The following is a 12,871-nucleotide window of genomic DNA, read 5'->3' on the forward strand; positions in this document are numbered from 1 at the left end:
TTTTATGTAAGAGTGCATCTTGGGTGTCAGCAGCCACCACAGTCCCAAAAGGTACAGAACAGTTCAACTAACACTGAGGAGGTTAAGAACATGCACTCACATTCTTTCATCCATGGGTCATGCTTATATTACTTTGGGACAATCTGGGTAGCATCTGTTCATAGATCACATTAATTTGTGAAGTATTCTGACTTCTTAACAGCCTCAGAAATAGATGTGTGTAATGATTATAATAATCTTTAAATAAAACCAGAGTTAACTAGTCCTTGCAAAGCAGACCCTCCAATACTGCATTTTTAAAAAGCATTAACAGTTTTAATTAATAAATTCACTTCAAGCTATAATTCTTAACATTTTTTGTAGCGAAACACATCTCTGCCGTACCAAGAGGTACTGACCTCAGAATTCTGTTTAAGGAATTTATTAAGCACTCCACTATCTATACAGCTATGCCACAATTTTCCAGCACTTTTCCACAAAGTCCATACTTTCTTCTCCATTAAAAACACACTCTCTATAAACTCTTCCAAAATGGTAACAAGAAACTGAGAACTGAAGTACTTTTTTAGAAAACTGTATCTGAGTATAGTGCAATGAATAACTTACTGTTTTATGCGAGACCACTTAAAAACGGTCATACACATTATAGGTGTGAGGCAGTATTCCATAAGCTGCTGCAGTGTGCTTCTATTCCTAGGCGCATGTTCTCAAAGGCTCTCTCAATGTAAAGGAGAACTGTTTAGCTATTAAACCAGCACGTTCCCATCTCTTCTAATTTCACAGATTTAAGTTAACCAGAATTGCCATGATAATGTAATACAGCTTTCATTAAATACCAGAACAAGGATAATATTCCTCTCTGTGCATGAGTGCCCATTTCTCAACATTGCTTCCATGTGTTCAATTCAGTAGTGTCAGATACCTAAAAACCCCATACATATTGGCACCAAACTAACTCAAAATTAAAAGCTGGAAATCCCAACCAGCCTTTTCCTGTTTCAGAACAGCTAAGTTGTCCAAAACCTATTTTTCCATTTAATTGTCCACAAATTAGACGCCCACATAGGTAAATTCTAATCATGGGTTTTGACTGGCCAAATGTGTGTTATTTGACAAAAGCTCTGTTATTCTTCCAAGAAAAAACAAATTTAGTGTCACTAAATACTATTCTAAACTAAAACTAGCTTACAATATATATGGTTAGTACTAATATACATGATACAGATAAAAATACAGTATGAAAATAAAATAGGAAATACACTAAACCATGTAGGATATTTTTTGTTATGAGGATCAGAGTTACTGTCATCTTTGGAATAGAATAGACTATTCCAGTTGGAAGGGACCTACAATGATCACCTAGTCCAACTGCCTGACCACTTCAGGGCTGACCAGAGGTTAAAGCACATTAAAGGGCATTGTCCAAATGCACCTTAGACACTGACAGGCTTGGGGGATCGACCACCTCTTTAGGAAGCCAGTTCCAGTGTTTGACCTCTCGGTAAAGAAATGCTTCCTAGTGTCCAGTCTAAACCTCCCCTGACTACTTTAAAATTAGTAAAACTGCTATCCATTAACTTGTTCTTTGATTTGAGCAACAGTAAACAACAAGGTAGAAAATAATTTATATAAAATTTATGGGTTGAAAAATATTTCACCCCTGGTATAGCAGGACAGTATCATGAAACATAAAAGACACAACAGAAACAGAAGTACAATGCTAAATAAACTCCACAGTACAAGCACATCTTCCTTTACATGTTCCCAATAGGTGGCAACAGAATACCAAAAATACAAAGTAGTTTGTAATTCTTTCTTCATCCACAAAGTGATGGAAGCCCTGTTACAACTTCTATCAACGAACTTGCACCAGCAGTTTTATTCAAATGAATTGTTGCATCTCAGCAACAGAAATTCTCAGGACAGTTAATGTCAAAAGCCAGAGAATTCACAGAACAGAAACAAAGCATTTATTAAAAAGCTAGCTGTTATGAAACAACTAACTGATGGCTTATACTTGGAGCTTATCTGAAGGAGTAAACTATTACAAGCAGGATTTTACAGTTAAAAAAAAAAATCTTTCTGCACATTGAAGAAGGAACTTCAAAGAAGAAAGAAAAGTTTAGTCTAATTTTTTTGTTGTTTACATCCCCACCTTGGTCTAGCAGTATTTATTTACAAGACTGAATAAAGGGGAGAGCATTTTTAAACACAATTTTCAGCTGACAAACCCCAACTTTACCAGTAGCAGCAGGTCGATACTAACTCCTTGATTCTTTGTAAGAAATGACAGGAAAGCAGAGTTCTTCTTTCCTCAACAGTTACATGACTACTTTGTTTCTGTGGCACAGAGCTATACAAATCAAATCAATAATGACTACTTACTTGCTTTCAAAAACAGCTAAGTCACCATCCAAAGAAATTGTCTCTGTCGTAATTTCCACCTTTCTCACACTGCCAAAGAAGTCTGTGATCAGAACCTTGTGTGGGTCTCGCTGAAAGAGATCAGTTCGATGCCCAGGCGTGGAAACGCACAAACTTTTTGGACAGACCTGAAACTGGAAACCAAGATGGACAATCATATCCTGTCCCTCATTCATCAACAGTCGCTACATACACCTTCCAAACTGAAACAGCTATAAAAAGAAAGATAAATGCCACACAAAACTTGCATTAATTTCAGCACAATCTCAACTAGGGAAAAAAAATTGAACAAAATCATTAAAAGGCATAAACATCTTGATTATGCATTTCAAAAAACCTTTATCCTCACAATTATGCCATTTGAGTTTAGAAATGCTTCCGTGAAAGCCAACCATCAATTACATCTAATTGATTAAATGCATGAATGTATTTCTGAATATAGATGCAGCAATGCTGCTATAACCTTCCAAAAAGCTCAAGTGGGTATAAATTCTTCATATTTACCAAAGGGAGGCAGGCAAGATTAAACAAGCCTTGATAAGTAGCTAATAGTAAAGGCTTTGTAAAGAAGCAAGAATTTACATTTTGATTGAGAAGAAAAAAATCTCTTATTTCTAGTTTGTAGCCTGCAAATGAATGCAGAATTAGGATCTTCAAATATCAAGGGTGGTTTATGTACATTAAGTTCACAGAGACATCCTGTAAAACCTACAAATTAGCTGTATACCTTATTATATATTTCACCAATGTATTTTGTCTACATATCAGATTGACTATATCCAGCACACATTGCAACACCTGGAGGACAAGAAGAGCACTAACAAACTGTTTTCAGTGGACTCAATTCTGTATAAAAGTACATTTGCAGAAAATAAGTAGACTTAACAACAGATTTTTTGTAGCATTTAGCATATCTGACAAGACAGCATGTCTGTTAAGGTTGTTATGTACCCAGCAGATATTCAAGGCAAAACCAATGCATTTTGGACAGAATACCTTTTTGCACAAGTCCTACCACGCTCGCCACAGAACTCTCTAATTTCCCATCTGGACAGATTTCTTATTTCAAGGAATCTTGTAATGCACACAGTGTAACATAATAACTCATAATTGGCTTGTATTTTTATTAGTAACACTACATAGCTTAAAGTGCCATGAAATGCAGTCCAAGGCCACACTCTCTCTAGCCCCCTCAATGACCTTGGAAAGCTGAGTTCATGTCTCAATCATTAGAAGGCACTTCACGACCAAACATACAACCCTACGAGACACAGGAGGCAGACACACATCCCTGCAAAGACAGAGGTGCTAGCTGTGCAGTGCTCTGCACAGCCTCATGAGCAAACGTTGCTGTCCATTCAACTGCCCCATGGGCAACCCGCAGACCACCTGGTAACAGTGTAGGTTATGTGAGCCCTTGTATGCTCCAACAAAGAACATTTAACAGAACAGATGAACGTACAGGACTATGAAAGACGCTCTCAGCACGGGTGCTTATATTCCTTAAATTCTCCAAGTGATTTTCACAAACAGGTTCATCAGTCACTGGATCTGGAGCGCATATACCCAATTACGCCGTGGGTTATTTCTTAGAAGGTTGCATTCTTAGGACAAAATCGCAGGTCCTAATTAGCTCAATGCAGATTCAGCTGCAATTATCCCAGATCACGACTGACAAAACCTGTGAGTTTCAGTCCATACTTCCTAGCAGAAATTCTGTGCTCAGCCTGACACAAAATGCGTGGGCTTGTACGGCTCCTTCTCTTAGGACAACAGAGTCTTACATTTAAAAAGTTTCCCAGAAAAGAAACAATATACCTGGCTTTTCTTCACAGAGGACAGATTCTATCTCCCCTCTCCTCCCTTCTGCTCCATTACAGTTTCTCTTTCATACCTTGTCTTTTTTGTCAAAGCCCGTAAGCATATGGCATTGGGCTGCTGCTCAGGGAGACTTCAGCTCACTTTCACCTTTACCTTAACTGACGCATACAAGCACACATATCCACTGAGCTCTTTTTTAATGATTCTCAACTCTCTTGTTGGCAGAGCATCACACAGCTGCTGAAGAAAAGATGGGGCAGATCAAACCTTTCTGTTATCCTCCCTGTGAAGTGAAAATGAACTCGGCTCATCAGCATCACGCTTCCCATGCAAAGCTACTTGTCAATGCACACAAACCCTCTCGTGTTTCAGTTTCACCAGAATGCAATCAATTTTCTTCAACTCTGCTCCCAACTAAGGGCACAAACATAAAAGCTAAGTCTCTGAATTAAGCTATAAAATCTAAGTATTTGTTTTAATCCTGCTACTTGATACATAAATCTATGCTGCAATTACACCATTAAACCTCTCTTCCAAGCTCTCAAGAGAGTGTAAATGTCCCAACAACCGCATCAGCACTGAAAGTGGGAAATTGATACTGTACCAAACTATTTCTAACCTGTCCCACAACATTTACTACTGTAAGATGTTGAGATAAATCCCGAGCAAAAATGCGCAATGGCACTGAGAAGACGACTTCAATACTAAAAATCTACTTATCCAGTACCAGTGTTGAGAAAAGAAAGACTGCAAAGCAATTACACCACAGCAGACTAATGCTAATAACTGAGGTCTTCTGACAAAAAAAAAAAAAAAAAAAAAAAAAAAAAAGCAAATGCTGGCTAAATGAAACACATTTGTTCATGTGTCAATTTTTCCAAATTTTTTTTCAGTAAGGTACTATTCAAATAAAGCTAAACAATTCCCCAAAATGGGAACTTTGTTATCTTGGCTGTTCTTAACAACTTTTTTAGCTATGACAAATGTTATCTCATTTAGAAATGTATTTGAATCTTATTTTAAATAAGTTCAAATGTGTGACATTTCAATTTAGTCTTTACTTTTTTGGAATGGTGATCAAACCGAAAGTCAGTCACTTGCACAGCTTTATGCTATCCCTTAGCAACACAGATGGAGCAGGTGGGGAGTAGGTGGAGTGGATTATGAAAAAGATGTCTCATTCTTTGCAGGAATGTAATATCCAAATCTTAGGTAGACATGAAGAGAAGCTGTTTTAAGAGTGGCTGGAGAAAAGTGAAGAGGTGATGGGATGGAAGCAGTCTAACAAATACACAGTACTTCTAAAAGAGCACACATTTAATGTATCAGAAGATGAAGCAACTAAACATTAGCTAATAATTTTAAAGCTAATTAGTGAGCCACTTAACATGTTATCCTGAGTTTGGAAAGTATTGTTTTTAAAAAAAAAAAAAAAAATAATCAAACATGGAAAAGCAGTAGGACTTTGGTCTTAAACCAGCACAACACAAACAGTGCATTCCAGTGCCAAATAATCCCCTATAACTGTCAGCAAATAAATGGGCTTATATCCTTACCACAGACCAACTATAAGTCATTTTGGAACACTTAGGTGAAGGCCTGAAAAGCACAGACTCTAAATCAAGAGGTGCGTATTATGATTCAGTACCTGATTGTCACGAATCATGATATATTTGTGTCCATTCTCTTCGCTTCCCAGAGTAACAATAAGCAGATCGACATATGGTAACATGACTTAATTATATGCTACAAGGAATTTACCTGTATGGGACAACTTCCCAGAGCTCTTCCTCAGTATTTGGCTTATAAGCAAAACCAAAACCACAAGGGAGAATATTTATGTATCTTCCCCAAAGAGCTCAAAAGGTAAACTACTTGGCCAGCTAACAAGTTTTCTATACTTTTCACAACAATGGGATTAATATCTAGCTGGCTAGACCAGTTATACCACTCCCCAGATGGTGTCTTACACAGTAGAACTCACAGTTCATTTTTTATTACTTCTATTTTTTTTAACATCAATTCATTTTCTGGTTTACAGAACAGAGTTCCAAAGTGCTATTTGAATGAACTGGCTAGAAGAAGATACTTAATCAATAAAGAACTTGCATATTCCTCTTTAACAAGATTTATTTTGAAGTTATCTGTATCCCATGATCAGAAGGCATTGAATTACAGGATAGAATTTCATTCCAATGGTAGTAAAAAAATTCTGAATCTTAGTCACTGAATCAATTCTTTATCAACATAAAATCTGTTAAGTGTGGGCTGTTTAGAGTGAATTCTACTACGCATCTAGCAGCCAGGCTAACACCATCCTTTGTAGACAGAGGGTGGCATAAAACTTTTGAGCAGCTGTTCCTTTTACAGAAATGCATCAAAGACAATGTGTTCTGTAAGTGATGGCTCTTAGATCACCGACATAGCCTGTCAGGATTTACAGCTGCAAGGCACCAAAGCATAATGCATTACTACAATGAAACTAGTATTGGAACAGGCATAAAGGGTTAATAGACTAAATAAAATATGGTTACTTTTTATGTCATCTCACTAGTGTATACATCTAACTGTTATAGAGGCATTTTCATAAATTGTGTCATAGATTATCTGCTTGGGGTTTTTTTTTTTCTCCCGCCTCATACCCGAGAACTACAATTAATATTTACCTAAGACAGAATTAACTCCAAACACTGATGGATTTGGACATATCTTGCTCCAGAATCTAGGCAGATATACAGAGAAATTAGTCTCTGCAGGCACCTGTGAGTGCACTGCTTTAACTTTAACTGTTTAAAACACCTTTGCAAAACAGTATCAATGGCTGCCTTTCCACATCTGCAAGGTGTCTGCTACCCATTAAGCTGATTTTTACAAGCTTTCAACCATCCTTTTTCACGTGCAAATACTTCATTCTATTGCAATGGATATTTAATGAATACTTTATTCATTTTTCAATGAATAAAAATAAAAAACTGGTTAGTTTTGGTTAATGTTTTCCAAAGCCAGCAAACCACTTTCACACCAAGGACAATCCTTAAAGCGTTACACTACGACTACATTTAATAATAGCACAAAGATACTCCCCCCAAAGCTGCTTCCGAGAGAAGCAGCAGGAGAACAAAAAGCATTTGGAGAACCCTATGGACAAAATAAATTAGTTTTGAAACTGTTAGTCATTAGCATATTCATGAATGTTGAGTATTCTACTTACTAGGTCATTCATATTTGTCTGACTGGCTGGATGAATTTCTTCCAAGAACTCTAGCACATAGAATGTGTATCTGTCCATAAGATGAACGCCAATCCCAAGATCAGGTTGATGCTTAAAAACAACACACAGCAGTTACTGGGCATTTGCAGGAAAGAGCTTGGTATTTAGGAGAGGGAACAGAATGTAATAGCACATTACAAAAGTTAAGCATAATATTTTTGTTCTTAGGCAACTTACACAAAGACAATGCTAGCCACAAAGAAACACGTTGTTGACAAGATGAATAGTTTATCTTCATTTTTCTAGACTATATCCTGGTAATCTCAGTATTTGCCAAAAAGCAGGGAACCCCTTCTTCTTAATAGTGCAGTACAGATTTGTGGGCTGCCCCGAGCTGCTTAGGACTTGGAAAAGAGGGCTGGGAGAGACAGCTTCTCTTACAGCACTGTGCAGGTTCAGGTAATCCTCACCTACTGGTTTTGGTCAGGCTAGGATCTCTCTCCTACCGCTCCTTCTGTAATTTAGCTGGGATATCATTACAGCAGGTGAAAGGTAGTGGGTATTTTTTCTTTTTCTTTGTGTATCAAGTGTTAGAAGTCCTAGACTGATTATTCCCCACACATATATCAGTAGTCTTCCCATAAAATTTCCTCCTATCCCAGGCAATGCATAAATTGGCCAGCAAGCACAGAAATCCATTGTTAGTCTGGTTCTTTGGGACAGTGCACAAAACCATGCAGAAGTACACCTACAAGTTTTGTGAAAAGCACACTTTGTAACTAAATACCTTACACATTCAGCAATTAGAAGGGAAGTTTTTACTTAAAAGTCAATAGGACCTGTACTTTTAACTCAGGCATTCTGAAAATTGTCTTCAGGATCACAAAAATCTTACTTACTGATAAAGAATCTTCTCCAACTTGGCTGCTAGCCAAGGCCATTATATTAGGTGAATAAAATCGTTCATACATGGATGCTCCTTGACAAGTATCAATAATAAATAACAATTCATTGTACCTGAAAGAAATAAAACAGCCTCCTTACCCATCTCTCTTTAAACTGAAACAACATATACATACTTGGCTTTTTAGTTACCAGGACAGCTGCTAGGAACCTAAGGAACAGAAGAGTTCACACTGATTGATGATTGTAAAATGTGAGTTTACCCAGAGCAATACATTTGAATAGCTGTAACCACAGAAAGCTGGTAAGAAAAATTAAAACTCTTCTTTCTGAATGCAAACTTTCATGAAATTTTACAGACAGAGCATAGTATCGCTGCTGAAGGTAAGCAACACCTACCAGTAAGACTTCAGGCATGTTTGCGAAATACAGTATTTAACTTCTAAATAACACTTATCTTCTTACCTTCTTTTCTGCCACATTTGTTCAAAAGCATCTGCAAGTTCTACATTTGTGATTTCTTCAGAATCTTGAAATTTTAGGAAACCATTTCCACCATGGCCTGACAGAAAAATCAAAAGTTAAGCAAGTATATAGGTTAAAGGAAGATATTCAGCCTGGCTGATCATTTTTCTAATAAAAGGCAAACATATTCTCTTTCTCCAAACAGACTGCAGCAAAATAAAATATTAGTACAGTAAGAACAGTACACATACATCATTTAAACTGGAAACTATACTTGCTCAGTACTGCCTTGCAGGTTTTTTCTTAATTAGTATGACATGCTAAAAGAAAGAAAAAAAAGCCTTTTGTCGATCCTTTGTTTATTTGGACTCCTGATAGGATTTCACGCTTTCAAACAGGCTCATCTAACTGAACAACAAACATCAATAAATTGCATACAGAAACCTGTAATCACCTGTCATATATATTAGAATATTGCTTCTGTCATCAGAAAGGAGACGTTTAGATCGCGGTGTGCTTGGTGGGATTCTTCCTGTTAATACACGCAGGAAATTTTCGACAGTAACCTATAAATAGAAGCATAAAGCAATTTTCTAAAGAGAAAAATATTGATTAACAACTCCAGGCTGGGTTACATAGAGTAAACAATGGAACACTAAAATACGCAGTGTATCTAACCAGATGTAATATTGCATGGTATACACTGCATAAACAGACATTTTCTGTTTAAGGTTTTACTGCAGGTTCACAGTCATACGGTACCTTTTACTTTAGTCCAGTAACATCAGCCTGTTGCTTTATATCCAATAAGTCTACTACCATTATAATTTCCAAATACATTTTCATTGATCTGAAAACCTGTCAGCGTACAGCTTTATTCTGCCAAAGCTGCTCACGTACTCACAAAATGCTCCAACATTAGTGTGTGTTACCATGGAAAAATAAAAGTTTAAATTCCCTCTGCAACTCAGGAAAGGAAAAATAAGATCAATTTTGGTTACGTAAGTCTTTAAGTGATCAGGTAAGACCCATCTGGATGGTGACTGTAAAACATCCTATAAAACACCACTTCCTCTTCAGCAGACGTACACAGCTCTAACACTAGCAACAAATCCATGCTTAGGAAAAAAACATGATAAAAAGAACATATCTTTTTCAGTGTTGCATTTTCAATTCTTTATACAAAGCTTCAGAGAAATAAAACACATACTATATACTTAAATACAGTCCTATAAACCTCTAGTAATGATTATATCGCACTATTAAACCATGCAATTGATGTCCAATTTAAGATCAACTGGTAAAGACACTGTCTGTTTGAAGAAATGTTACACAAAAAGGAAAAAGGTGACAGAACGCAGATTTCTGTATAGTAATTACTTTACAGTAACAAGTAGGTTATGGCTTTTGTTTTGATAAAAGCATATGCTTAAGATTAGAAATTTAAGTAGGTCTCCCTAATAAACATTTCACTAGCACAGGAGAAGTTTCACAGTGGTGTTAAGTGTTTGCAAGATGAGACACTGATCAGCTATTTCCAAAGAGGAGAAATTTCAGTAATATATGTGTATTCCCAACATATACAAGGAGTTCCACATACTCTTTTAACTGTGAAGATTCCATTATTTAACATAGCCAATACACAACATGTTTCTAGTATAATAAATTTCAAATCAAAGGGGTGTGTGCTTTAAACTGATCAATTGATAACAGAAGCCCAGCCCCAAACCAGTAATGTGAATAGAAATACTTCCTCAGATTTCACAGATGTTGTATAAATCTTTAAAGCAACACTAAAAACAAAGACCCAATGATTTAATTAAAGCGCAGTCACCTCATAGCTTCTGTAATCCACTTCCACATCATCTCCGTAGACATTTAGCTCCATGTTTTTATGACTAAACACGGTAGCTGGTTTGGGATTTCTGGGATTACATGCCATATCATCTGCTAGCATCAGGACAATGTGACTACGAAAAATAAGACAAAAACATTTCAGCCATTCTTCTTTCACATAACAGTCAAACGGAAATTACAACACTGTCCCATGATTACAACAATAGCTTAGAACATTAAGAAGATTCCTGTAATTGTAAGTGAAACTTTGCTTAGTTATACCCTATTTCCTTACGTACACCCTCACTATTATAAAGATACTACACATGGGAAGCAGCTAGTTGTTATTTATCTACATCATTAAGTTAGGACAAAGATGAGCACAAGAGTAGCTGACATTAGCAACTTTATGATACAGGCTTGCCTGGACCTAGGCTGGCAGAACTCTTTATACAAAATCTGGAGATTCTCATGGGGCACTAAATCATTTCATGCAGCTCCACGGAAGAAATCCTAGCCTGTTTGGACCCTCTCAGACAGATCAATTAAAAAAAATTATGACAATTTTTAATTAAATTTGAGGAGCTCCTGAACATTTCTCAAACCATTACACCACATCTGATACACTACTGTATGACTACCTGTGTTAATGGAATTTTTCTAAAGAACACAAGTGGACTGTCACCAGACATTTTGTCTTCTTCATAGTACCAAGAAAAAAAAAAAAAACAACCAGTATTTCATAGTACCAAGAAAAAAACCCCAGCACATTATAAAGCTGTTCCAAACCGCATACAGCTGAAGATCTGTATTTTACCTGGCAGGGTCAGGTTTGGGTCAAAATATGAAACAAGTAGTAGTCGCTGGAGACTGTTAACACTAGGAAGAATGTGCCAGGGATGTCTGGAACAAGGTGAAGTCAGTCCTTTCCTTGGATAATCTCTCTTAGATATAGTTTCTCCTGGACTGTGATCTTTGCGTTCTCCCAAACAATGCTTACAAAAGAAAAGCTCTGTATCCCGCAAAGAATGCCGCTCGTTCAGACTTGCAGGCACACAGTTATAAACTAAACTGTCTCCTGCTATTTAAACGCCATTCCTGTGCTTGCCATCATTCACCTACGTGTCTGCATCCCCTCTTTCAAAAACAGAGAAGTGACTCTTTTCTTTTTAAAAATAAACACAGGAAATGGGATGATACTGCCACTGCATTCACAGTTGAGTAGAAGCTAAGTGGGGACTCCAGAGACTACAGTTTTGGACTTGGACAAAAAAATGCCATATAAATTTAATCCAGTAGAATATGCATTTTGCAATGATGGCGTGGCCCATGCCTCTTCAGGCAGACAACCTGCAGAAACTACCAGTCCTCTCAACTAACATTAAAAGCCAGGACCACCAGGATTTCCGTAGGAGCCTATGGATACATATATTGTATTACTCAATGGATGCTGGTGCCTAAAATTTGCTTCCACAGTTCTGGTACAAGTAAATTGCATTCCAAAACAGCTGGATGGAACTGTGCCAAGACCCCTAGACCTTCCAGTAGGAACACCTAAAAGACACTTCAGAACGGTTTGTTCACCTTCCTAATCCTGCTGTCAAAGAAGGGATATTATTTTAATCATTGTGCTATCACTAGAGAAGCACAATTTGATGGACAAAGCTTCCAGTTTCTCTAAAACATCATGCAAAATGGATTTTTCAAGGCTACTTTCATTATGTAGGAGCTGCTTTGTTCAGGACCTTTAGTGTACAGACTCTCAGTGTAGTTGCAGATGTGGAAGTCTTACATTTTAGTACCATTAGGGTTGCTAACATCTCCACACTGAAAGGAAATTGAAGTACAGCAAAAGCCATATCTCAGAGTAGTACTGTCATTCCTGAATACATTTATCAATTTTCAGATTATGCTTTCACCAATTTACTAAGTGGTACATTTTAGTGCCCAGATTGCTCCTCATGTTTTTATCTAATTAGCCTATTCCAACTGGAAGTTTTATTATATAACTTGTTCAAAAAGAAAAGCAACAATATTGCTGCACTTGTCAATATGCTGATGTGATCATATGCTTCCTTTTTACTTTGTATCTAGTTCAACTGGATACAGAGAAATGTATTTTTATACTGCTTCAGACAACAAAAGAACTTTAATAGCACATTGGCAAGGAAATGTATTCACCAAGATGCGCTCACCTATCAGGAATGACCA

General features: G+C 36.9%; 1 protein-coding gene across 1 annotated transcript in view; it reads right to left on the reverse strand.

Moving 5' to 3' along the window:
* Positions 1–12,871, reverse strand: part of PIGK (phosphatidylinositol glycan anchor biosynthesis class K) — a 73,989-nt gene that overhangs the window by 55,477 nt on the left and 5,641 nt on the right. The window contains exons 4-9 of the mRNA XM_035893554.1: positions 10,659–10,794; positions 9,279–9,390; positions 8,825–8,921; positions 8,356–8,473; positions 7,457–7,567; positions 2,386–2,558 (exon numbers count right to left, since the gene is read on the reverse strand). Coding sequence (XP_035749447.1) covers positions 2,386–2,558; positions 7,457–7,567; positions 8,356–8,473; positions 8,825–8,921; positions 9,279–9,390; positions 10,659–10,794 — 747 coding nt within the window. The remainder of the gene's footprint in view (positions 1–2,385; positions 2,559–7,456; positions 7,568–8,355; positions 8,474–8,824; positions 8,922–9,278; positions 9,391–10,658; positions 10,795–12,871) is intronic.

This window comes from Egretta garzetta, unplaced genomic scaffold (genome assembly GCF_000687185.1).
Source record: "Egretta garzetta isolate BGI_Z169 unplaced genomic scaffold, ASM68718v1 scaffold75, whole genome shotgun sequence".
NCBI classification, from domain to species: domain Eukaryota; kingdom Metazoa; phylum Chordata; class Aves; order Pelecaniformes; family Ardeidae; genus Egretta; species Egretta garzetta.